This window comes from Cinclus cinclus, chromosome 6, assembly GCF_963662255.1.
Source record: "Cinclus cinclus chromosome 6, bCinCin1.1, whole genome shotgun sequence".
In the NCBI taxonomy this organism is placed as follows: domain Eukaryota; kingdom Metazoa; phylum Chordata; class Aves; order Passeriformes; family Cinclidae; genus Cinclus; species Cinclus cinclus.
This window is the reverse complement of record NC_085051.1, coordinates 14,798,604-14,825,936: the sequence shown is the minus strand read 5'-3', so window position 1 is coordinate 14,825,936 and position 27,333 is coordinate 14,798,604. Positions and strand designations below refer to the sequence as shown.

Sequence of the window (27,333 nt, the reverse complement as noted above, 5' to 3'; positions counted from 1 at the left end):
ATTCTCACATCAGGAACCATTCCACTTAAGAAGGGGAGTATGAAGGAGTCTCCATTAAGCCTGCAAGCAGATCCATTTAATTGACTGGGAGCGCTTACACCCGCTGTGTTTCTACGCTATAAATCCTTGAAACCTGTTCCACTAGTGACAGATGGCCTGGTTCAGGATTAATGAAACAAAATATCTGTGCCACTGCATCAAACAGCTGAAGAAGCTGGCATCAGATCCCCAACAAGAGAAAAATGTGCGGACTACTCTATTCCTTTCCTCCTGGAGATTTTTCCTGGGGTGAGGGGCAAGAGAGATTTGGCCATTGGTCTGGGAATTCCTGGTAGTGAGCAGTCTTCCTAGAGCAGTCCTGTGCAGTAAGCTCCCTTCTCCCTGGAAGTGTGGACAAATGGCCATTGTCTGTGGGACAGGCTGGAGCAGCAAGGGGTAAGCTTGTTCCAGAGATTGGCATCCCAGGGCACCCAGGATGTGGTATAACACCAGCCAGGTGCCTGGTTGGTTTGTGTTGGATGTGCTCTGTAGGCTGCATGTGGGTGTTTTTCAGGGTTCCCCAGGCAGGAATCCTGTGGCTGACTGTGACAGTCAGCTTTAGTGGGGTGATAAGCAGCTCAAGCACAAATTATGCTGGAGAGCATAACAGTGGCACAAAGCTGCCCACCACAGAGGGGCCTCATATTCTGTGCTGAAACAGTGACAGAAGCAGAAAATGAACAAGGAGATGATGTATCTGCACAGTAAAAATACCCAGTAAATTAATACTTTTAATTGATGTTACACACAGAAGAAATGAGAAAAGAATACATTCCAAACAAATAATTAAAATAGTAAAATCAGCATAAAAATGTGTTAAGAAAAGATCCCAGATCAAGTGGCTGTACTGTATGTGGTGACCTTTACAATCACAGTAAAGAAAATAAGTGCTAGAGACTTTCAGACATGGCAAAGTGCTTGACTCCCCAGAGGAGAGCAGCTGTTTCAGACACATCTTTCAGTGCACTCTGCCTGGAATGTGTGGGAAAGGGGCTGGACAAAAGAGACTCAAATAGGTCTAAGACATAGAGATTAGTGTTAGACAAGCCACTCTGCATTCTCAGGCAGGCAGAACTGCCACTTACCTGGTGGCATTTGCTTTTTCCTTCTTTGTTTTTTTTCTTGTGTTTTTTTTGTTGTTGTTGTTGTTGTTTGTTGGGGGGGTTTGGGGGGTTTTGGGGTTTTGTTCTTTTGTTGCTGCTTTCTGGTTTTTCAGTTGTATTTAACAAAGCTTCAGGTTCTGCGGGCCTGATCCTGCCAGCACCATAGGCTTGGAGCAAGCTTCTCCAGCTGAACTAGCAGCAAGGTTGGTCCTGCAGGAACCTGCACCAGCGAGGTCTAGATAAATATGTTTGTAGTGATTCAGCACCATCACCTAATGAGCTGGTTTTGGTTTCTTGCTTTTCTTCTGTCAGGAAAGTGTGTCTTTTATTTCCTTATGCTCTGTCTTTGAACTGATCTGAATTGGCCCAGTCATGCTCCCACTGAAGTCTTGGTGGTTCAACCCCTGCATCCTGTGCTTCAGCCTCACTTTTGAGCCATCATACCACCCCAGTAGCTCACCCAACAGCAGCATAGTGTCACCACAGAAACAGTACAAGCCACAGAAGTTTTGGCATTCCTGCCAACTGGCCATCTTTTTTTCATTTGTAGTCTGTCTAGAGTTGTGTATTTTTATTCTTTACAGTAAGAGCAAAAATAAAATAATGTTAAGAAAATTTTCTCCAAACTAAGAAAATGAAGACCCATCAAATATTTTAAAGAAACCATAAAAATTTGCATTGCGTTTGCTTCTGAGTTCATATTAAGATTTTACTGCAGCTGCTTCAAAATTATGGTCCATTTCACATGTACGCAGCTCACATTCCTTGGTGTGCAATTCCTTGCCTTCATTTGTGTTTGTACAGCAGCCAGTGCTACAAAACTAGGTAGTTTCTAGCTGTGGTCCAGATTTAGATCAGTGAACAGTGGCATTTTTATCTTAGTTGAGAACATGATGATGGTTGAGAGCTGTATCTCTAGATCAACTTCTGTTCTGGGCCATAGGACTGGTGGTACAAGCACTTCCTCTGCTACAAAGCCCAATGCTTCCTTGATTTGGATGAAAAGAAAAGAGTTCAAGAAGGATGTGCCAACCTTATTGATTCCATTAAGGCTTTCTCTCTCTGCTGATTTTAAAGCCAGTAAAGCTTACAATCAGAGAAATTAAACATCCCTTTGAAAGTTGTCTCATGAAACCCAGCTGACCTTCTGCAGACTGAAGGTTGAATAGAATGACTTCATTTTCTGTTCCAGCTTGTTCAAAAGCCCCAGCAGACTGTGAGGTACTCTGTTTTGGCTAGATTATACTTACTCTAGCTAACAGTGAGGGACAAGACCAGACTGCAAAAGTTGGATGCAAGGTTCACATCTAAGAATTTGGTCAAGGCTTTTAGAAGAACTAAAAATCATTTGCAAAACTGAAATTAGAGTTCAGATTTTTAAACTAAACCTCCCTCAGAGTTCAAATGTAGCTGAGCCCATCCTGTTAACCAGCATGAATAAATATTTTGCATTTTTTTCTATCTGATGCAAATTGAAGAGGCAGTCACACATTCTGTGCTTTAAGAGAAGTCCTGCAGATCCCTAAAAGCAATTTTAACATTAAAGTTGGATAATACTTGTGACTTACATAGCACTTGGCATCTTCAAAGTGCTGTATGAGCATCAATCCTCACAATCTCCTTGTGAGGTAGGTAAGGGCTAATAGCTCCATTTTAGAATGGGGTGAGGGCCTGGTCCCCTGCTGGGACAACTCAGCATTGCAGTGACCCTCATACACCAGATATGGATCTGGCCCCAAAAATTTAAGTGACTCACTCTAGGCCACAGAAGGAGTGAGCATGGATAAACGGCAGGAGAATCATCCAGGAGGATTTCTGTCATGAGAAGTCAGCAACTTCCCATCCTCTTCCAAGAACACAGTTATGATGCCTCTGCCTGAAAGACCCTGTCTGTATTCAGAAACCAAGCAAAGAGGAGGCACCTGCCACTGAGCTCTACAGTTGTTTGCTTTGATCTGCTTCTTCCAGAACAGCTCCCAAAAATACCATGAGAGCAAGATGAAAATGCAGGTGTTAGTGTCAAACTATGGGATTGGAAAACTTTGAAGAGCCACTAAAAGCTGGTTGTTCCTCCTGGGAATTTTATAAGCTTGTGTAAAAATATATAAATTACCTCCACTGATGACAACATGAAACCTTCAGCAATCTCATCAAAAGCCATGTTAGAGTAATTCTTAAACCAATTGATCTTACAGATGGCTCAATATGGAGGAGTAAGAAGCCAGGTATTCAGCACAGAGTAAGAAAAAAGCTTAAAGTTCAAATCCTCTAGCTTTGTTCCTCTTGACCTGCCATTTGTAGATGAGCATCACCCTGTGACACAGCCCAGAAGTATTACTAGCACTTAAAAACAAGATGCAATTAGCACTGCTTCTTTGACTGACCCCCAGAGTTCTGTGCAAGGAGGATCTGCCTACAGAAAGAAGCTGAAGGGAACGTGCTGCATCTTTTATGTGTCAAATTAAAGGACATCCAAGAGGGTGATACCTACACAAAGTAACCAAACCAAGTGTGTAAGCTCAAGTGACCATAGAAAGGGATTGCAGAAGGATGTTTGGATACAGCAGTGTCAAAAGAAAGCCTCTGTGAGTAGCAACAAAAGAAGCTGCTGCTGCTGCTGGGGCCAGGAACACTACACCACCAGGAAGGCTTCATTCCCTCTGTCATTTTCCTGGGCCAAAGACTGGGTGCTACTTAAAGGTCTGTGCTTCTGAAAAGGAGAAGAATGGATCAAACCTCAGTTTTACAGTGCCAAGAGGCAACAGGACAGCAACATCATTTGTCACTTATGAACACCACTACTTTTTGGCTCTATTTCAAAGTGAAGATTGCCCTTGCTGGGGTTGAGGTAACAGTTTTAATCCCAAGGAAAGTTATTTAACAGAGTGCCAGCAACTGCTTAGTGTTTCTCAGGATTTAGGCATCTCAAAATTGTGTAAGATCACAGTCCACAGCAGCTGGTCTCTTCCCAGCAGGGAAGAGCCTCCAGGAAAACAGTCTCATTCAAGTAACATGGGTTAGAAAGAGGAATGCAGATCCAGAGAGAGATTTTGAAGATTAAGAGCCTTTTCCAGCAAACCTCCAAGCCAACCAGGACTCTCCTTTGTATGCTGAGAGCTCTGCCTCATGTTCCCAGGAAGGCTGAAGCTGTTGCAGCACTGGGATGAAGCCAGTGTGACTGGCCAGTGTGTCCCAGCCAGGTCACTCCAGGTGATCTGTAGCAGGACAACAAGGGAACAACAGCCCACCTAGGCTGCACAGGTTTCTGCTGTCACACTCAAAGACCTCTGCCACCAGAAACTACACCTCTGATGGCCTGTGGAGAGGAGGGACCTCTAATAACACATCAAGACTCTCTTCTGCAAGTATCCAGTGGCTGATGGTAGAGAAGGACAACAAAGCGAGCCAAGAAGAAAAAGCACACAGAAAAGCAACTCAGCTATTTTCAGGCAGTGCAAGACTACTCGTTTCTAGAGAGGAAAAAAAAAGAATCAAAACTCAAGACTTTTAAATAGAGCTTACTTTATCACACAAGCATTTCCCTCAAAGCAAAGGGAAGCTCAGGATGTGGGGGAGCTCCTCTGAAGAACTGCCAGCTAAGGACTGAGTGTGCTGGACTGACCCATGCCAAGGAGCTGGGACTAAAAGACTGCAGTGTGCTGTTTGCTCACATGCTGGGGGGATGGTGGGACTCACCCCAAATGCTTAGCTGGGTCATTCTGTTGTAGGAGATTTGCAGACTGCCAAGTTGAGTAACAGCAGGTGACATCTGTAGGGAGCTACAGTGCAGGGTTCAGTGTGTGGCCAGGAGATAAGCAATGCTGATGAATGAAAATGGTTTATGGCTCTAAATTCCCTTAGCTGTTTACTCCAGGCAGGCCTCGATGTGCCAGTGAATGAATCCTGACAGTATTACATAACAGTGTTAAAGGGAAGGGATTACACAGGACTGTGCTACCTACAGTGCTTTCCCTCTCCATAATGCAACTGACCTTTCTGACCCCTGTCTGAAAAGCAGCAGATGCCCCCACGGGGTCAGGGTGGTTAACCCAGATTTCTGTAATACTGGCTGCATTTGCACTGATGGAGAAGTCGTGAGCAGGCAATGCGTATTCCCTGCCAGGCACAGCAGGTGAGGCTGGAAAGGAGCAGACCTACTCAGCACCTCTCAACACAAGGAAAAAGCAAGCAGGGTTCTATGTGAGTCCATGTGAGTTTGAGAAGGAAGTGGCAGGTGTGTTGAACACAAAGGACAGTGCTTTTCAGGAAGCTCTGCTGAAAGGGGGCTTTCTGAAAAAGAAAAAAAATGGTGTAAAGAGGATCATTTTCCACAAGCTGGCAAAACACACCAAACTACATCCAATTTTCATCCAATTTGATCAGGGCCTTGATCACAGGAAATGCTCACACAAAGATTTAAGATACTGTAGGCAGCAGTACTAAAAGTACTACTAAAACTTAATGGGTGCATGGAATATTACTTGCTAGGACATGGGAGAAAAAAAAGGCATAAAGATTAGATGCCTGTCTGCCATACTAAGGATAATTAGGGCATACACTAAGTAAAAGAATAAGTTCTGCTTTAAAAATCAAAGTTCCTCGTTTGCCTATTACATCTCACTGGTGGCTGCAGTCACTGTGTAACTGCGTGCACATGGAAATGGAGAACATGCTGGCCTGGCTATCAAGATGTCCCTGAAATCCCACCACACTCCTCCTCTCTACAGTTCTGCCACAGGCAGCAGTGCTGACTTGCACCTTGCGCCTAGAGACCTGCCCTGGAGCACTGATCACTGCAATCAAAACACACAGCACTGCCAGCATGCTTCTTGCTCTGTGCCCTCAGCTCGGGGTTTGGCCTTCATGCTAGTTCTGCTGGGTACTGCCCCACATGCTGCCACTGACTCCAGAGCTCAGCTCCCAGCTGGATATGTTTTTACCCTCCCTCCAAGCTTCCTTTTGGCAGAGGAATAGTTCCAGTTTGCATACTGAGTTTGTAATGCACAAAAAGAGACAAACATCACTTACATTAACTTTTACCTATGGCTTTAGCAGAGACCTGTGCCTGTGTGCCTACAGCCAAGAGCAAACCGTTTAGCACGGTGCACAGCCAAACCTCCTTTCCACCAGCCCTCCTCTTCCCAGACATTCAGCTTCAGTTTCAAGACTAACAAGTAAAATGCAGTAGTACAGCACTTCCAGGGAGGAAAGGTTGAATGAGTAACTACTGCAGGGACAGTCTAAGCTTTCTGATGTGGACTCCACACTGAAGTAAGCTGTACTCAGAGAAAGCCAATGAAAAAAAAAAGTAATTCCCAAAGGTAATGCTTCGAAGAAGCAAAATCAACATCACCGGTGTGCCTAGAGAAATGGAGATCTCTCTCAGGGGTGAATGCAGCTACAGCACCTGAGATATAACTCATGTGTTCACAGACTATTGGCACTCCACCTAGCTCCTCTTCCTGAAGTCCTCTTCATCTCTGGTCTCCACGGCCGAGAGCGCAATCAGCATTTGGGCAGCATAGTAGGTGGCCATGATGATGAAGCGCGAGTAGGGCACGGGGAAGCAGAACTTGTTGAGCGCGATGGTGAGGTCTGACACCATGAAGAGCATGGCGCCCACGCAGGCCGACAGCTTGGTCCACGTCCACAGGTCGTTGCACAGCTGCACGCCCGCCACCGCCCGCCAGCCCATGAAGCCGATCAGGGCGATGTAGACGGCCACCAGGTAGGTGAAGGGACCCGAGAGGTAGGAGTACAGGAAGGCATAGCAGGAGCTGGAAACAACGCCCATCAGCAAGCCAGCTTTGAGGTCCAAAGGCTTCATGCCAAAGGCTGAAGAGTACAGGATGTGTGTGATGGCGAACATCAGCAGACCTGGAGAGAGGCATTGACATAGAAAGTGTGACCTTTCATCAGTGACTGGCAGTCAGTAGCAGAAGAAAACATTCCTTGCAGTGTTACCTACCAGTAACACTACCAGTGATAACCATACTGACCATTTGGGACAATTTTATTACAAAAATCTGTACATGGCAAATAGTACCAAGCCCCCAGCCTAGAAAAAAAGCCCCAGCACAATTACAGCTGCAGCCAAGTACAGCTCTGCTGTGACAAAAGCCTTTCTGCTGATAAGCTGAGTGAAACTGATGGAAGCTGATGGAGAAGGAATTGATTTTGTTTTTCAGGTAGTTCCTCTTCCCCTGCTTTGGATGGAAGGTTGGGAGGAAGACAGACCAAAGATCACCCCCTCTAACTATTCACAGTGTTTTGCTCATAGGTCACATGTGGAACAGCAAGACTGGAACCACAGTGTAGGAACAAAACGTGACAAAAGACACTAATCCCTCTGAACCCTGACACAAAGCCTCCCCATATTTAGCCACAAACCCAAAGGCACTTGAGGACTAAATCTGGCTGCTTCTCCGTCTCTGCCCATAGCTGGGAGAAACCTAAGCTGGAAAGCAGCAGCTGGCATATTTCATATGGGACTGCACCAATGTGATCTGCCAACAATTTTATGGCTGTTTGCAGGATTCAGATGAACCTTACCAGGAATCAGTCAGGGAAAATAAAATACCAGCTTCCCTTTGAAGTGCAACACCCCTGAGAAATACCAGATGTGGGTGTTGGAAGGTGCTGCCCACATGTTATTCACTTGCCACTAATCCATTTGACAAAAACATGTCCCAATGTCTTGGTACAGCTGCTGCCTCCAAGCTGTCATGACAACTGAAGATAATGGGCCACAAACAGAGCCCAGCTCCTTGGGTCTTCTGGTGTAGCTGCAGCGTCTCCAGCTTTATCCTGGCAGGATTATTAGAGGAGCTGGAAGTTTTTGTGCAACTCTACAGCATGAAATGGAGACAAGTATCTGGGAAGCAGGACACTCATTAACATTTAACACGTGATGCCCTGGTTTAAAGGGCAGTCACAAAAACCTGCAGCTGGAAGATGTTGCTTCATTCTACTACTCTTGTACTGAGGCAGCTCAAGGAAGTGGAAGTGTCTCCCTACCTTTGGGGGGGACCAGATCAGACACCCACTGAGAGCTCAGCTATGGTGTGATGAGAAAGAAATCCACAGGAGGGAGGGAGCTGGTGGGATTTGTTTTGCAGGGTGAGGCTAGAGAAAATGGACAGCATGAAGGGGAAAGAAGAGAAGCACAAAAGAGGACAATGAGAAGCTGATGTTTCACAGAGCTATTGCACCTCATGGACAGAACACTGAAGAAATTGAGAAGGGATTTAGGACAAGAGCTTTTTATAGGGTTATAGTGCAGAAAAGGTTAGAGCTCAGGGAAGTGGCATGGAGAAGAAGGATACGTCGCACTAGTAGTGAGGAATGTTTTTTTTTCTTAGGTGGCATTATATGAAGAATTCTGCAATAGGGGGGGAGGAGGAGGAGGAGGAGAGGATGCAGCAGGCAAAGAGCAGGAGGAGTTTTGTGATACATGGTGAGGCTGGTCACAAGAGTCAGCTCCCAGGTTTACTCATTCAACACCCACAAATCAAGCCAGGAACTGGGGAAAACTGTAATGGTTGCACAGGGAAGGGGATGCATTTCTCTTGAATTTCTCAGCCTATAGCTTGGTCTTCTCAACCACATCAGGGAGATCAGCCCTTTTCTCCCACTTCCTTCCTCTGGGTTTCCTCAGGCTGGTAATAAGGCCTTTTTGCTAGTCCCTGTCTTCATCAACAAATACATAAATTGTTTCTAAGTGCCTGCTATCAAAGGAGGTGAATATTAACACTGTAAAGTATCTTCTACATGCAGTAAGACAGTACACAGAAAATAACGTGTTATTAGCAGACTGAAACAGCAAAAATGAAAAAAAAAAGCAAAGCGTGCCAGGAGTAGGTTCCCAGGCTCTCACTTCCCTATGAAGTAAAGAACAAATGTCCTTTTATAAACTCGTTGTCTCCAAAGCTTTTCAAATGAGCCCAGTTTCCAACCCTTTTTAGTCCAAAAACTGCAGAAATTCAACAGAATGTAGATTTTTATCCAGTATTTCCTCTTCTCTCCTGAAACTTCTAATTCCCACAACTGATGACGTCAAAAATATTGTCAGCTGTCAGCATCAGCAACCTGATTCGTTTTAAATAATAGAAAATACATTCTTCAGGCAAAGTGAAGGATGAAGTGGAGCAGTGTGCTTTATCTGCTTCTATCTGAAATGTAAATATTAACACTTCCCGACAGAAGGTAGTTTTGTGATATGTGGTGAGGCTGGTCACAAACAAGGGAGTCAGCTCCCAGATTTACTCATTCAACTCAGCTCAGTGGGCTGAGATTTTCAAAATGCTCCAGCACAGCTTTTCTTCTCCTTAAGAAGAAAAAAAATGTGCCTAAACCCACAAAGCAGAACTTTTCAGTTGTGAGACTAGGGTTGAAAACCAGACTCATTTACAGATTAAAGCACATCAACCAGATACTGACTTGCTGTGACTAACCTTCCTCTATAGCACTAACATGGAGAGGAAACTCAGAGATATACCAGTTACACGGGAATGGAGAAGCATGGAACAGTCCATGCACAAAAATGATCAAGGGGGGAATTGGGCCTTGAGTGTTTCCAAAGCCATAGCTCAAGAAGCAACTCCAGGAGGCAAAAGCAAAAAAGTTGGGCTGAGGTGGCTGAGCCAGGTACTCCTGTTGGGAGTAGACCCATGGGTGGGAATATCAGCACTCAACACAGAAGGGATGGCATCTCAAGAAAGCTGGAGCTCCTCAGCAACATGCCCAAGCCAGACAGATCCAATCCTCAGGGCCTAATCCAAACCCCACCAAAATCAGTAAACATTTTTATATGAACTTTTAATGGGGATAAGCCCTTGGGAAGCATTATTAAAACAAGATTCAGAGCATTTGGCCTTTCATATCTGGCACTGCACACACTTCCTTCTCGTAAAGAAAGAGCTTGTGGGAATACCAGAATAAAACTAAATACTAACCTCATGAGAGAGAGGAAAAAATAAGCCTTTGACTTTCAGAGCTGACAACAGCACAAGTCAGGAAAAGTTCCCTCATCTCATCACATTTTCCAGTAGGACAGTCACAGCAGCCAGTTAGTGGTGGGTGCTCTGTATGATGCCTGTGCTGGTTAAATTAACTTCAGAAACCCCACCAGTCAGTTCAGTGAAGGACTCAACTGCTGCTGATTTCTTGTGACAGTCCAAGGCCAGGGAGAGAGTTGCTGCAGGCAGGTTCAATGTGGCTTTAAACGACTAATCTGAATCATTATGTTCCAGTCTGCAAACTAGCAAAACAAACCAAGCTCATTTTGCTCTGTGGATCTTTCTGTAGAGAAGACAGACCATTGCAGAAAGGTTTGTCCTTGACTGACCATCACTTAAATGTTTTGCAAAACAGACATGTCTTGTACAACAGGCTGCATGATTCACACTGATGAACCTTCAAGTAGGACAAGATTGCTGCTGCTTTGGTTTCTATCATCCACTTAATGCCTCCCCCAGGATATGGGCTTGTCTATCAAAACATAAATGTCTCCACCTGTTCACCAAGGACCTTTGCAAAATATGTTCCATCCCCAGTCCTCACAGCAAAGGGCTGACAGATTTCCCTGCAGAGAGATAGGAGGTAAGTACTTCCCATAGCTTCATGGGACTGATGAGTGCCATGAGCATTTCCTCTTCCCCAGGGATTCTGGCATGCCACCTTCTCAACTCCAGCCATCCCAGATGCTGTGACACATCCCAGGAAACCTAAACTGACCCAATTACCTCAAGAAGCTCAAGAGAAAGACTCGTCCATTATGTGATTCCTCAAACCATGATGGATTTTAGTCAAGGGATGAGTGCTTCCCAGTGCCCGGGGCTTAAGCTATACATGAATAAACAAAACATGTGACCCAGCAACTCATTACTAAATAAAGAAGGTAACAGCTGGGCATTGTGGCATCCCTTTAGGACTGCCACTGTACTCACCATGAATGAAGTAGCCCTGCTCCTGCCAGATGAGAAAGGCGTCCCCCACTGCTGAGAATATGAGTCCCGCTAGGATGCGGCTGGCACTCCGGTGTGACACTAGGAAGTTAATCCCATGAGCCAGGAGGAAAACCCACAGGCAAAAGATGGGCAGACATTTAATGAGGGCACTGAACCAGGATGGGCTGGAAGTTGGCAGCCAGAGGACAAAATAGACACAAGTGGCTTTAAAGAAGGGGACCAGTTTGGGGCCTTCACTCTTCACCTAAAGAAAACAAACATTTAAAAATGAGAAATTAATAGGATCATCAGAAGAATCAGTGGAATAAAATTCATAACAGAACTGGCTCCTTCCCTTTGCAAGTTTACTCTTCCATATACTGTCAGCCGGCAGTGCTCCTACCCCAAGAAATGCTGGTTGAACTTGTCCACAATCCTCTGCCTAGACCTTTGTGACCCTCTCTGCTGAAAACACTTCTCAGTTGACAGGATGGTCTTTGGGTGGTGGATTTGGAGGAGGTTTTAGAATCTTTTTTCTTTATTTGTTCCACTGAAAATATTTAGGCCATTAGTCAAACTCCTCTGGTGTTCCTTGTCACCTATGTTATGTTTAGGCTAACCCCTTTTATACACCTTTCCAGGAGCTGTGTAAATACTGTGTGCCCAGATATATCCCAGCAGCAAACAAGCCAATAAAAACACAAATCTTCTCTCCCATTTTCACAAATCCTCTTGCTTAGCCAGTGCAGATCACCCTGAGGATACAACCTCTCTCCTAACCCATTCTTTCCCTGTAGCCTCATGCCTGGAGTATGCTGTTGGCATGAAGAGCATCAAAACCCAACACATCAACCTCCCAGGTGAGGATGTCACTTCCTTGGCTGACTAATACCAACATCAATCTCATGTGGCTTTGTTCTAGCATTACACTAATAGTACAGTACTCATGCTGCAGGAAATGTTTTGACTGAGGGCTCTGTAAATACAGACAAAAAAATGCAGCACAAGCACTTTGCTACTCATAATAAAACCACAGCAGGGGCAGGGCACAGAGCTACGGGCTCCACAAGCTGGGTCTGCTCTTGACAAACACTTAGCTGAGACCACTCTGTACAGTGATAAATACTGTGTTCACCTGCCCTCCTGGCACATTTCTGCATTTCAGTGCAGGTGGGGAAAACTCCACTTAAGAAACAAAGCTATGATTTTATTTTCTCCTGGAGAAGATCTGAGGGCCAAAACAAGGAGCAAAGGAAAAGATTAACTGCTTCCATGCCTGCCTGAGCTATGTCTTAGAGCTTATAGGAGGCATGTTCCTCTTCCACCTAAGGCAGTGCAACCCCCAGAACTCCCCTGCAAGCAGGGATTCACCCTCAGTCTTCTCATTTCTTTGGACAAGCAAGATTTATTTGCTACATATCACAGTGACTTCCCACTACTCATGGCCAAAGCATACAGAGGCCTCCTGCACTGGAGGAGGACATGGGGGAAAATTTAGAGACATCCAAACTGATTTCACACTGTGAAGTCCAAATTGTCTTGTTTTTGGTCTTTTTTCCCCAAATAACTTGACCCTTTTTCTGCTTCTTGAATCATGGGACATTGTCATGACCAGTGTCCACCTTTCTTTGATGCAGGGTGCCTTGGTGCAGATACTTAGAACAGGTGAAGATTGCACAGGAAATATTCCATGCTTACAGTGCTCAGGTGATAAAACCTAATCTCATAAAAATTCCGGAGCTTTTACGGGCACAAGCAAATGGAGTCAGGTGGAGTTGGAAGACAGAGGCAGAGGAGGGCATCTTCTCATCCAGTATCTAAAAAAGGAATGCAATCTCTGAAGCAGTGAGGCTATAAATAAAGGGCATCCCAAGAAGAAAGTGCCTTCAAAATTTTTCTTGCATCTGATGGAAATTTCCCCAGCATATCAGCAGTTTCTTGGCAATAATGTATTTCAATATACATTATTCATAGGCTATTTCGAACACAGTTTTTAAACACTCCATTAAACAACCAGGCTACACAATTCCCTAACAAAAGGACATCAGCAAGCCATTACCTTTCTTGTATTACATGAGGAGCAGTCGTGAGTCCTCTACTTAGGCTGTCTAAATTAATCACCATTTACCACTCCTTGTCTGCATTCCCTGGGAAAATTCTGGCAGCAAATAGCAAATGAACTTAAAATAAAAGTCATGAAAAAAATGTAGTCTCCTCACAGTACCGGAGTTTCCTGGGAACTATGAAGTATTGTAGGGGAAAGGGTGCATAGAAGCATACAGGAGAGTATTTGGGTTAGTAAACATGGTAGGTTTTATTTAACACCTCATATTAACAGAAAAACACCTGCTAGGAGCAGTTACAATTATCATCACAGCTTGCCCTCCCCTGTGTGCACACATGATGAGACAGGTTTTAATTACACTTGTCATTTCCCCAGAAACCTTGCCTTACTGAAGCTAAGATACAAACCTGTGCAGAACGATTATGTTTGCTTGCTAAGCTTAGAATTACCTTTTCTCACTATCTGAATGTGAATTTTGCAAGCCCAGACAGCTTTATTTTAGAATAATGATTTGTATTATTTCCATCCTAATAATAATTGAGGAATTTTTCATGCATAAGAGCTACAGCACTCTCATGTAAGAATGATCTCATACTTTTAGAAAGGCTACAGGCTTCTCATCACTGACACCTTATTTCTTAACACTATTTCTCCAAGTCTACTACAGATGAGTTATTTCCAACCATGCCTTTGCTCATCAATGAATGCTGCAGCTCACTGGAGCCCTTTTATGGCTCTGACCAAGATGAGGGCCCCATGAGTGGCAGTGGAAATACTTTGGAAAAGTCCTCCAAGAAAAACTGAGGCAACCAGAGGGTGAGGCTGGGGATTATCCTCTGTTTGGTCATGTGGCTGAGGCTTGGAAAGAGGGGATGAGGCAATTTGCCACCTGAAGGACAAGTCAAGACTGGTATTGGAAAACCATGTACCAACATGACTGGAAGCTGTGGCTTGAGGAAAGCCAAGCATTTAATCCATGATGGGACTTGCTGTACCACAGGGAAGGGGAACATTATTTCTTGTCTGCCTGGATAAATTGGATTAAAGCACCCATCTCCTTTGTCCCTGTGTCTCAGAGACAGAATGTTGAGTTGGGACTGCATCATGGGGCTGGAAAAGGAAGCACTTCATGGAGATGACAAGATCCTTTTTACTAATCTGTGTGATTGGCTTTAAGCTGGGTTCTGCCATTTTGTTACAAATTCTATTCCATTTTTCTTCCCAAATATTTTCCCCTTCTAATTTACTCTGTGCTGAAATGCAGTGCCGAAAATTTCTAGAATGCAAAAACAAGACAGTATTTCCAAGGTTTGACTTTTTAAACTGAGAATAATTTAGGGCTTTTTCTCAACTGCTATGGCTACTAAGTTACTTAGAGTCTTTAAAAATTAGTTTAAACTCTAAGCCACTATCTCTGTATTTGTAGAATTACAGAAGTATTATTTATTAAATTACCTGTATCCAACCAAACCAAATGAAACCCTCCAAGACTCGGGCAGACTAGGAGGAAGTTGTGTCTTGGCTTTCACCACGAGAGTTTGTGACAGATAATCTCCACAGGTCCCTTCCAATCTCAACCATTCTGTGACTGTGATCTTCAAACAGAACATGGTACCAGCACATTCAGCTCTCTGGAAGCTTGGGGCTTGGATATCCACCTCCCCAGGTGCTCATAGGTTTATAGGATCCCTTCTTGTTTTGTCTGTGTTCATTCTGCTCCAGTTTGAGATACTGCTGTACATGGCCTGTTCTGATTGCTGCAGGCATATAACCAAACCAAAAAATTTACACCTGGCTCCTCTGCTCCAGAATAAACCCCATCCACAGAGGACCAGCTACACTCATAAGACTTTCTCCCTGATTTTCTTTGAAATTTTGGAGCCAATTGTCGGTATTTATATGACAAGTGGGAAAGCAAATCCAGCCCCCACAGGGAGGGAGACATCTTCCTCCTGAGGTGTAGAAGAACATCAGAAGCTTGTTGCATTGAAATGCTAAAGTGGGACAGAGTTCACTGTTCCTAAGCCTTGCACTGGTCCCGGGAAACAATGTGGAGTATCAACTAATGCTCTTCTCCTCTGCAAAGCCCCCTAAATCATCCTGCAATGAATATGAGTATACAGACACCAGCTGAGTGCCAAACCTGCTGTGGGTATATGACTTGCACCCACTGGGCTGCAAAGTGCTGCTTTCCAGGAAAAGTGCTGTAAAAATAATACCCCAGCTATTCCATCAAGCAACACATGAGCACAACTGTGTGCACTGGCCAAAAAATGTCGGGCTGCTGTCCTCCACCCAGCTCTCCCATCAGCCTTGTACCATTTTGTGTCTGAGCTGCTCCTCCTGGCTTTTGGCATCCAGCACTGTGGATCCTGCCTTGGTTCTGCCCTACTGTGACAATAGCTCTCACTCCCAGCTGTGTGCCAATAAATATTTATTTGGCTTTGTTGCCATGTTTTCTGCCACTGCAAGCCCACGGCCCTTGTTTCTCATTGTCCAGAATATGTGTCTCTCTGCAAGGCTCTCCAACAGGAACAAACATCCTCCTGGGGGACAACCAATTGCCTACTGCCATTTGTCAAGGAAGGTACTGTCCCAAGTTGCCCCTAAATAAAATTCTGAAAATAAGTGCTTGTTATGGAGGGTGGTGAAGAGTTACTGAACCAGCCAGTCAACCTGCCTGAAATACTGTGTTGGTGCAACATATTTTTGCAATTAATAGGAGGGTTTATGTTTGTGTTGGAGATGCCAAGGGCCAAGCATCCAAGGCAGATGGCTCCTGAACAGGCTCCACATGCTGCAGGAAATTCAGGGTGATAGATAAACCCTCCTCCCCTCAAGTGGAGACAAGACTAGAGGCTGCAACTAAGATGGATTTGTAAAATAGCAAATAAATCACGCAGAAGATGGTACATGTTTCGCATGTGGGAGAATTCACATGCTGGTAATCCTGGCTTCATCATGCTTAAGCCATGCAATGAGTTTTGCCAGGTCTTTATTGCAGCTTCTGGCACTCCCCAGCATAACTCAGGGCCTCTGTTTCTCCCGCAAGGGTAATGCAGTGCAACTCAGCTCATGCCCAGCTGTTCAGTCAGACCTGTTTGCAAGGGGATCAAACAAACATGGATTTGTCTGACAGGAGCCTCTGCTGTCCAGCACAAGCCAAAAGTAACAGGACTCTGCCTGAACACTTCCAGCCTGCAAAAAGACCATCCTCCCAGCTCAGACACGTGAATATCCAAGGCAGCTCTTCCACTCCACGGTCTCTTAAACTCCTGCAAAATAGAGCAGGTTTGTTGGCTTCCATCATTCCTCCCTCTACTTCAGCAGTCTGGGTTACTCTCTTCCCCACCTCAGTTAAGCAAAGTAAGGTCCAACTGTACTTCCAAGCTTTGCTCCACAACAGACTAAAACAGGGTTGGGAGCTAGAAATACTTAACTTCTTTTTCTTAAGACCAAGCTATGGCTATTTGCCAGAAAAATACAATTTAAAAATTGGCAGGGGCCTTCACAGCTCTTGGGTGGTGAACGCAGCGATATTGCTGCAAAAATTCTTGGCACCAGAAAAGTCACCCTTTGATGGAGGCACAGATGAGCAGGCAGTGGGTGAGGATCAATCAAGCTGGCATCTAACAAGGGCCCCCTGTGCATGGCTGGGCTGCTCCAGCAGGAAAAAGAACCACAACAAAACTTATTTTCAGCACCAAGTCAAAATGCTCCCCAACTTGCAGTCACATTAACACTCAACAGAACTCCAGATTAACCACGGAGGGGATGAAAACCTGTCAGCACCGAGGCTGCTTCCAGATGAGCGACTTCCCCTCAGATGCAGAGAGAAGGGAGGAAATTTGCAGCACGAGGTTCCCTGCAGATGCCTGGCAGCAGGACAATGAAAGTTTGCCTGTGCCAGCCTCTCCCAGGTGGAATGGCAGCTGGGGCCCCCGCAGCGAGGCTGCATGCCCAGGCACCGCAGGGCACGGTGTGGCAACCCAGCTGAGTGTCAAAAACGGGCTGGTTTGTGCCAGGAGAGCTGGGGAGCACTCGTTCACCACTTGTGCTGGGGCAGTGGCAGTGACACAAGATTGCAGACACCACTTTTGCAGTGTGGGTAAAACAGTGACCCCATCTTTTTGTCAGGTGCTTGAGGAAGAAGGTGCTGAGCAGTCACACTGAGGGCTCTCACAGAGCTGCTGACCGGGCCAGGCTGGCTTAGCAGCCACTGTCACCTGGGAGCTCCTGGACATCACAGCTCTCTGCTGCTACACCCAGGAGACAGAAAACATGCATCTGCAGACACCCAGTATGTAAAAAAGTCACGCACGGGAAACTGGAGTCTCGCCCTCAAACGAACTCCTTGTAGGAGACTCTAGAAATGTGAGTCCTTTAGGAGCCTAAAGTAGATGGAGGAGGTTCTGGAGCCGAGGAAATCTTTCCACTGCATCAGGGCACTGCTTGTGCCACATATTACAAGGGGAGCCCACTCCTTGCCTTTTAAACCGCGGCATTGCTCCGAGCTATCTTCGGACACTGGAGCAGGGTGTTCCCTCCAGCAGTTAAGGAAGTTACAGTATCCATAAAAGTGATCTCCTATACCAAACAGAAGACGAAATCCTGTTAGCTCGGCTAATGAGCTACACAATAGTGTCTCTGGGACCTCCCTGCACTACCCAGGACCTACTGTGATCAGGCCCCGTACTGCTACACCCACCAACACCTTTCTAAGCCACTGGGGTACCTGCCCTTGGCTTTCTGGGACTGCAGGGAAGCCTTCAAGGCAAAGCCTTTCTTTAACAGATGTTAATTCATTAAAAAATACAGACAAATACATTTCATGCCGAAGACTCAGCCTGGTAGTACCTATTTTTGCTAGGGTGTTTTTGGGCAGTGGTTTTTCTTTTTTCAATTATCAATCATCTGCCCTGCCTACCAGACTGCAAGACAGGACCACAAGCAGGGCTATTTTAAAAACATCTTCTTAACCTGCGGTAGTAATGATTGACTCCATATCTATAGCAATGCTATAGCTGTCAGCAGTTTTGGAGAGTAAGGTCAATAATGCGCCACTGCCAAGCACTAACAATATTAAACTAGTCAAGAATTCAAAAGCCTCTTTAGGCCTGCAGGGGCTGTCACAGACTAGTGCTTTCAGGGTAGTTCAATGGCTCTCAGAAATGAAAGTAAAAATATAGTATTTGCCTGAAAGCATCTTATCTCAGAGCAAAGACTGCTTTTCCCTCCTGGGATTCCGGTTCTTCCTTTCTGTGTAGCAGAAAGCAACCCCTCCAAATACTTCCTTCACTGTAAGACTCACAAAAGAACCCCTTGCAGATGCTTAAAAACCTGAACAACAATGGGTTTGTCTTTTCATTTTGCTCATCAGAGCTGCAGTGCTGCCACAGGAAGGGCACACACCCTTCGTCTTGAGTGAGGTCAGCTGGGGCCATATCCCTACTGCTACCCTGGACATCAGGAGGAGGTTGTGAAGCCACAGGGAATTTCAGGAGCTAGGTAGCCAGCACCCTGAAATGCACAGTTGGTACCTGTCCCAGGCAATTCCTCTCAGGATGGGAAGGGGCAATTATTTGGCCTGTGACACTAGAATCCAAGTAAAAAATTTCTGCTGCTTACTTCCCCTATCCTGGGGAAGGCTTCTAGACTACACGCACTTGTTCTCAGGAGGTTAATCATTATATGTATCGCACTTTTCTGTGAAAGGGAGTGCAGATTTCTGTTACCCAGGAAGAAGCAGTTTTAGGTAAGCCCAATGTGCAAGCTGCAAAGCACAGAGCCACAGAAGAAAAGCAGCACCCCCTTGCAAGGTCCATTGCTACCGACAAGTGCCACCCACTGACATCTGCCTGCAGAGCTGGGCGGCAAAACTGAAGTGTGGCAAAACTGAAGCCTCTCTCCAGTCTCTGGTGGAGACCCAAAATAAAATACCCCAGGGAGAGCTGTCAGTTCTTTCCTTGTCAGCAACAAGGGCAGGCTGAATCTCCAGGTAATAGCAGAGAGGGATCTGCATGGAGTGCTTTGTTCCCAGGACTGAAATCCATCTTCTGCTTGCACTCTTCCATCTCCATCATTATTTGCACCCCACAACCCACTGCAACATTTTTGTGTTTGTTGGAGGGCTCCAGCCACTCCATCATTTCACTGTGGCAGAGAGGTTGCATGGAAGAATGTGAACTCAGGGAAATGGGCACTTGGCAAAGCTCTACCCTGCCCCATGCTGCTTTGCCACCATAGATTGGTATTTGTGAGAGAAGGGAGCCCCTTCCATCCAGAAGCAACCTCTTCAGCAGAGAAATGTCATTTTACATACAACCTGTGGGGAATAATGTGGGTCTAAATGAAGGGTACTGCAGGCACTGGTGCTGTCACAGCCCTTTGCAAGAACAGATAAGGATCCAGTAGTGCAGCCCAGAAGGCAGGTGGCACACGACAGGCTGTACCAGCCCTACCAGTCATTGCCAAAAAGACATGCCAAGGGTGAAACCGCCTCAGGCATTCAAAAGGCACTTCTGCAGCTCACCTTTCTGGCTCACACAACAGACTGGTTCACACTTGGCAGAGGTGAGGCTTTTGCAAAAGGAACAGGAAGGAAGAGCTGAAACAAGAGAGGAAAGCGGCTTCCAGTGCCTGGGAAAACTGGTGGCTCTGCACAAGAGACTTCTGCTGTATGAATCCTCACAAGGGGCTGCAATACCAGCAAAGGCAAATAGGGCTATGCTGGGAAGTCCAGCAGGGACTGCTCAGCTTGTCTTACGCCTATTAGGAAGCTGAAGTAAATGCTTTACCTGGTGTATCATGTCCTGCAAATTGAAAGCTTGTGAAATACTGATATTGAAGAAAATCAGAAAGGAAAAATAGCAATGAATCCCAATAAAGATGTGTATTTAGAGAGATACTGCTCTGATAGCTTACAAAACAGCAGCAGCCCCCCTCATGTTATCATGGGATCAATATGCTTAAGAGACAGGAGGGTGCTAAGGTCAAAGGATGACAGCAGAGCCACAGATTTTATTTCCAAAATCTATTCTTGTGTCAAGATGCTGTGACCTGGATAGGTCAGTATCAGGCACAATTTACCTGAAGTCAAACTGGATCTTCCCAGCCAGTCTCAACAGATGTGGAGTGGGCAGGTGCAAACACTAACCTGCACAAACACTAACCCACACATTTCCAGGACTCACACTGATACACCAAGGCTTTTACTTGCAAAACCCCTGCTGTAATCAGGCTGCATAAATGAATGCAGACCACATTCATAAATGAGTGTGCAGCTGCTTACCAGGATTATGCCCTTTATATTGAGGGTACAAATCCAGAGATGCAACCAAGCAAAGTGGAAAATTCAATTAAAACGTCAATTAAGTGATAACCTTGTCATCACACTCCTTTTATATCAGGGTTGCAGGGAAAAGCCACAAAACTTGTTTAGTTCCTCCTGCAATGGAACATAAGTCAGCACTGCTATCCATACCCTAAAAAAAATCAAAGACATAGGCAAATTGAGATACAGTGGCCAAATCATGGCCTCAGCCCAGTTCTGCTGAAGCCATGGGAGACATGTAAATCTGAGGATCTGCCTGGTGTGCCTAGAATGTGCTGAAAATTGAGGCAGCTGGCTTAAGGTCAAACTTCCCTCAGTCTCAAGCAATGATTCAATCAGAAGCTACTTGAGACCAGCAGAAAGGCACTCATTTTGATACATAATAGGAAATTTAATGCCTGATGCCACCTGATGCCATATCTGCCTCCAAAGCTGGTATCTGATGAGAAGCAAAACATGAAACTTTACCATTCATTCAAGCTTGACCAAAGTCTCAAGGCCAATTCAGCAACAAGGGCTGTCTCATCTTTTCTCAGTTTTGGCAAGAACATGTCTTGCAGTAATCTGCAGGAATTAGGTTTTGGGAGAAGACTAGCCTGCTGGTAGAAACAAGCCATTTCCATAGGATTGCAGCAAGGTGAATCAAAAGAGCCACCATCCTCACTAACAGACAGATTTGCAATACAAGAGTCAGCCTTGCAACACTGACTTAATGCAAGAAGAAACACAGGTTGCATTTATTCAGAACGAAACTGCATCTGTGCAACTCTTGAGTCAGAGGCTGCGGTGTGAGCCCCTGGGCTCTGCTGGTGTCTGAAATCCTCCCCAGCCCAGCACACATGAATTTTTCAGGAAAGCTCTTGCCCAGCCCATCTACTGCCTTTCAGCTCTGGTGGTGTGTAAACTGCTAGACAGAGTTTTCTGTGCTGTGTCACCTGGATACTTGTTCACATCCAGCATTATATGGAGGGATGCTCTAGACTGACATATTTGTCACACAGAAACCTGTCATTAGCTGAAATGCTATTTAGATTATGGCAGCATAAGAAATGGATATAGGAAGGGCACAAGTGGCCTAGAAAAAGTAATAACCATCACCCTCATTTTGTGTATGTTGCAGTAAGCAAAACCTACATCTCTACTGTAATGACAATACTGGGCATTGTGTGACATGAAGGACAGTAGAAAAATTAAGTGGTGATATATTAACCACTTGGGCCTCCAGGAGGGAAGGGAATTATGTAACTAATAATATTTTTGCTGTTCAAGAGTTTCCACATGCTAGCAGAAGATGGGTTCCTGATGCCATCTTTTTCTAAGAGTCTAATTTCACTGGAGTTATTATTTCCTCAGCACTATGAAGTTACCCACAGAGAAGATAACTTTGTCTCTTCTGTCGCACGCAGTGTATTTTGGATAGAGATACTTGGACAGGAAAAGAGAACAGAAGAAATGCATCTCTGTCCTTTCAGAGGAATTACGTGTAAGGACAGATTTCTGAACTGGACCCACAAAGCACACTTTGAACAACAGACGCGTGTGCCTAGAGTGATACACTTGGGTTAATGAAGCCTTTAATCCACAGCACTGCCTGCAGCAGTGATCAGCACTGCCTGCTTAATGCTCCCTCCACAGCACTGGGAAGAGCAGGAGAGAAGCCCACATTTCGCAGGCTCCGCTAGCCCACCCTCCCCTAGCAACAGCTACGGCAAAGAATGTCAATGTCACAGCAAGAATGCGCAAGTTCAGTCTGAGAAAATAAATCGTGGCATGTAACACTATGCCTGGGTTTTAGCTGGCATAAATCAGCACAGCTTTTTGCTCAGTAGGACCAAAGTTCTAGGCTTCTCCCAAAAGGTGGGACTGACATTACTAAGATCCAGCTAAGCTTTGCTAAGGTGATGATTCTCTCTCTTTCTTCAGTGAGCTCAGATGTTTAGAAATATTTTCTATCATTCATTTGCATTGGCTTGGTTTTTATAGTAGTGCATATTTCCATAACTGTCAATGCATTATCTGAATGTGCCTGTCTACAAGCTTCCTGCATAATAAAATCCCAATTTATGATGCATTTAAGTAATAGGGGAAATTACAATGAAAGCAAAAACGTTGCATATAAACAGAGTAAAATTAAACCATAAAAGTAAAATTAACCATAAGAGTTACTTCTTAGATGGTTGTTAACATTTTATTCATTAATGCAAAAACAATACATCCTCTCTTTAAGAAGCAAAGGCTGAAATAGTTCCAGTGTGATCTGGTTTTCCTGTTTCCAGCAAAAGTTTGAGGATTATGGAGCACCCTTTCTAATAATAAACCTTTTAAACTATGCTTAGACCTACTGCTACAATTGCCCATAGTGCAGAGTCTCTAAGCAACATGATTTACATCAGGTTTCCATGCACATCTGGATCAATGTGGTTTGGCCCCTGTTCAGATACAAACCATCAAGTTCTCCAGCCCTATTCCATATTTCTTGCTGGTGAATATCTTTCCAGGCTGTACCCTACAGGTACTTTGCCCAGTTTTTGCAAGTCGCTTTTATATTCCATCTTGGTGACATCCTGCATCTTTCCCGAGGGCTGCTCTCAGGAGGGTGCTGCTGCTTCGCACCCAGAAGGGATGGGGCTGAGGGCTCCACTTCCTTTGTGCAGTCAAAACACGTATTCTTTCCCAACCCAGCTATCTCCGTTTAAAGATGCAAATACACCAGAGGAAAAAAGGGAAGGGATGGGGATTGTTAAGATATGGATTCTGGGCAATAATCTATCCCAAAGAGTGTTTCACCTGTCACCCACATATATGGCTATGCTAGGTCAAGTACTTGTCAGTGTGAAGGGAATATTGTAGGGATGAGAGCCCGTAGTTCATCTTGCTTTAAAAGACACCCTGATATCATCTATAATTTCCCCTAAAGAGATCTACCCTCAGCCAATTAATCTGTATTTCCCATGCCCTGTTTTCCTCAAAGTGCTGTGAAGCCCTACACTAAGTTCAGTACTAACTTTAGGGACAAAATAAGTTCCCTTTGAACAAGGAGCATTATGTAAATGTCAGAATGACTGCATGTCTCTCAGATCATCTCCTGCACACTTATGGCTCCTGCAGTCATGGTGCCTGCTGAGTAGAAAGGTCCTTAGGGCAAGAGCTATCTCCCACAAGCTCACACTAAAAACTGCTTAAACAACGAGTGCTGGGTGTGGGGGGAGCTGGACAAAAATCACTAACAAGTGCTCTTTTATTAAGGTGGGACCAGTGATGACTGAACGAAAATGGAATTAAACCTCACATATCCATGAAGTAAACACACTATTTATCAATACTGTGCTCTAGGCTCTCAGCCCACATGGCTTTATGCAGAAAAAAAAAACAGCTCTTAATCAGAGCAGCATCAAGATTAACAAAGCAGGATGCTCCTGCTTGCCTAGCAGAGTAAGCAGTGAAAGCTTCCCTCCAAGGTGACTTCCAACCAAAGTGAACATCACTCACCAGATGGAACAGGATGGCAGACAAATGCATCTTCCCTGCCACAGCCCAGCACCATGCAAGTCTAGACTCTGACATCAGCAGGACTCCACAGCTTTATCCCAGCTGAGAACCTGGCACAGTATGTTAAAAGGTACTTTGGCACCAGACTTGTTTATTTGTGGGCATGCTCCCCCCTCAGCACATATGGATTGTGCAGCATCAGAGACCACAGTTTGACGAGATCTGCACAGTGCTGTGGTCTCTCTGTGTTCACTGCGCAGACATTCCAAGCCTCCAGGCAATGATGCACACCTGGCAGCTGGACCATGCCTCCTTGCATGGTTCCTTCCTGCTATCGGTTGTACAGCAGACTTGGAGCTCATGGGTTTTGACTCTTTTTAAAAGAGTGTCCTAAGGAAGGAAAGAGGGGGAGACACAGGAGAGCAGGTTGTGTATAAGAAGCCAGGGCCACCTGCTGCAGTACTGTACAAAGGCCATCACTTTGAGAGGGGCCAGAAAATCCTGTCACCCTCAGATGTGCTCTTTGGGTGCTCTCCCCATTGAGGCTGATGCTGCAGTGTGCTGGGAGAGGACATACAATATAGAAAAATCAGTTCCTCTAGCTAATTTGATTATGCCTCAGGTGCTGCCCCTCCAGAGAATCTCCCCATCATGTCATGGCAGTGATATCCATGCTGGCTCCAAAGACCCCATTTATCTATGCAGCAAAGGCAGTGTAGTACAGAGATAAGGGCTGGGCCCCAAGGCAAACCTCCAGCTGTAGCCAGACTGATGGCCACTGCCCTTCCCTTCAGCAAGACTTGCTGGAGGGAGCCCACCATCTGCAGAGCCATCCTGCTCTTCCCCCCCAGCTGTGCAAGGGGCACACCATGCTCCTGGGCAGCACAGGGTGCCATAACACCGACTGCAGCCACCCTTCCCAGGCCATGGGACAGCCAGCACAGTGCACTCCTTCAGAGGAACAGCAACATGACAGACACTGATGGAGATGTGCAAAAAATCACTCCTCACAACACTGAAGGTTTGCAACTCTTTTTTTTTGTAAGCTGTGTGGAGGATCAGTCACCCTTCCCTCCCAGCTCCACAGCAATGGCAAACAGCTGCAGCTCTGGTCACAGCTCCTGGTCCTATCGTCCCTCCAGCCCCCATAACTTCATACCTGCATTAGTTGCCTTTAGAGAAGTAAAGCGTTCACATGTCACAGATACAGACAGAGCAGAAATGTGTTTTGTTATGCATCAAAAGCGCAAGTGAGAAAAATGTTTTTTTCATTTTCGTCCCCAGCTTACCTTCCTAAACACTTCTGGTCTGATCTCTGTACGCCCTTCCCAACACATACTCTGCTTTAGTCATTTGCCTCAGAGCTCAGTTGAAATAACACTCTGCAAGACCACCCTGATGAACTATCACAACAGCCAAGTACTGCCTTCTGCAAGCTGTGAAACAAATCCTGTCAGTTTCTGAGCCATTCCAGTACTGTCCCAACATGAGATTTTACTTCCAAGATATACACCCACAATTAACTATTACCAAAAGCATTACTGAGGGACAAATTTAGTTTATGACATGGAAGCACAAAGATACACCATTTTAATTATTTTGGAAAAACACACACAAAAAAAAAGTTTGGCACTACAATGTTATAATTTCCAAGCTACTTCCCTCTGTCTCTAGAGATAAAAGTCATCCCCAGGCTCCTGATGAACTTACCAGGTACATGTTAATAACTGGGGGAAAATTCATCCAAACTATCAGACAATACAGCCTGCTGTACAGAACTGGCAAAGCAATTTAGAAGTTCTGAACGCCAGCTTTGTGAGTTAAGATCAGGACAAGATTTCTACCTGCCAGAGAGTATGCAATAGCCTGGCCCTTAACCAAAGCATTTCAAAACAAGATGAGAATGGATCTACAGGGAACCAGGATATCAGCAGTAGGTGTTCAGTGCTGCAGCAAAGCACCAGGAAATTTTCCCACCAATAGTTATCCTTACAGCATGTGTTAAGTTTGCTGGGGTATTCCAACAAATCCCTCACTTTCTAGAAAGGGGAACATGCAAAGCAGCATGTTTAATAGTGCGGCTTCTCTGCTGTTCTGGCAGTTCTTTCAGCACTGGAACAGCCCCTGTTCACCTGCAGGGGTTCACCTCGTACTGCTGGCACAAGCCACAGCTCCTCCAATTACCAGCTTGGTTCCATCAACCCAAGAGTTCTGCTGCACACATCGCCGACTGACAGGACAGCAGCGAATTGCTACCTTATTGCTGGTTACGTTAATTACGCATCGTGACTCCCCATGAGACAGGCAGGTGACACCAATCCCAGTCTCACGTCTTTAGGTGGTGGAAGTGCCAGACTGACTTGCAGACGAGACGAGGTCTCAGCGAGAGGTCACCCAACCTATGGAAAGGTGTGCCCCACAAAGGGGTCAACACACGCCTCAGCCCAAACCAGGACCCGGACAGCAAAGCCACCTCCGGATCGCGAGGCAGAGGTGCCTGCGAGGGCAGGAGAGGCAGCGAGGACAGGACGATGATGCCGGGCACTGCCGCGATGCGAGCCCAGGGCAGCTGGAGCAGCGCCGCTCTGAGCAGATGCAGCGCACGTAGAGCAGATATGCCGTAGATGCTTTTAAAAACATACATGACAAGAGAAGGACGCAGCGCAGAGCCTCCCGGGCAGGCGCACCGCTGGAGCAACAGCTGCCGGGGGAGGCCGGGGTGAGCGAGCATCGCGGGGGACGGGGGTGGCCGCGGGAGGAAAGGAGCGCCCGCCGCGCGCGGGGACAGCGCCCGGGGAGCGGGTGGGAGGGCACCGGCCGGGAGAGGGACACCGGCAGGGACAGGGACACCGGCCGGGACAGGGACACCGGCCGGGAGCCGAGTGCCCGTGGGAGGGGGCGCGGGCCCCGCCGCCCCGCCCGCCCGCGGCCCGCACTCACCACGGTGACGGGGGACACCATGTCGGCGGCGGCGGGGCGCGCTGCTGCTGTCGCCGCTTTCGCTGTCGCCGCTGCGGCCGCTGCCCAGCCCGCTGCCCTGCCTGCCTGCCGGGGCGCTTTTTTAGGCGGCGCTGACGTCACTGGAGAGGGGCCCCCGCGGCGAATGCGCTGCGGGGACAAGGAGGGGGCGGCCCCGGACCCGCCCGGGCGGGCGGCGCCGATCGGAGCGGGCGGCACCAGCCCCGGGCCCGCTGTCGGGAGGGCGAGCTCCTCGCTCGGCCCCGGCCCCGGCCCCGGCGGCGTCAGCGGCGCCAGCGGCGCCTCCGCCTCCTGGCCGAGCGCCCTTCGCGGCCGGCAGCGGCCGGGCCGTGCCGAGCGCTGGGGCCGCTCCGCTCCAGCGCTGTCCCAGGGCAGCGG

The 27,333-nt window shown here is 46.3% G+C and overlaps 1 protein-coding gene across 1 annotated transcript; it reads right to left on the bottom strand.

Annotated features, from left to right (window-relative positions):
- Positions 1-6,591: 6,591 nt before the first annotated feature.
- TMEM86A (transmembrane protein 86A) lies at positions 6,592-26,986 on the bottom strand. The gene is made up of 3 exons (XM_062495494.1): positions 26,917-26,986; positions 11,090-11,354; positions 6,592-7,019 (listed from the first exon to the last, which is right to left on the bottom strand). The coding sequence occupies exons 1-3, from the start codon at positions 26,935-26,937 to the stop codon at positions 6,592-6,594; spliced, it is 714 nt and encodes a 237-aa protein (XP_062351478.1). The 5' UTR covers positions 26,938-26,986.
- Positions 26,987-27,333: the final 347 nt, after the last annotated feature.

What these genes read in the sequence shown, in the direction of transcription:
- TMEM86A (XM_062495494.1), bottom strand. Translation starts at nt 26,937, where the DNA reads ATGGTGTCCCCCGTCACCGTG. An exon ending in TGGTGTCCCCCGTCACCGTG is followed by an intron (nt 11,355 to 26,916) that starts GTGAGTGCGGGC and finishes TGTTTTCTTTAG; the next exon opens with GTGAAGAGTGAAGGCCCCAA. An exon ending in GCAGGGCTACTTCATTCATG is followed by an intron (nt 7,020 to 11,089) that starts GTGAGTACAGTG and finishes GCCTCTCTCCAG; the next exon opens with GTCTGCTGATGTTCGCCATC.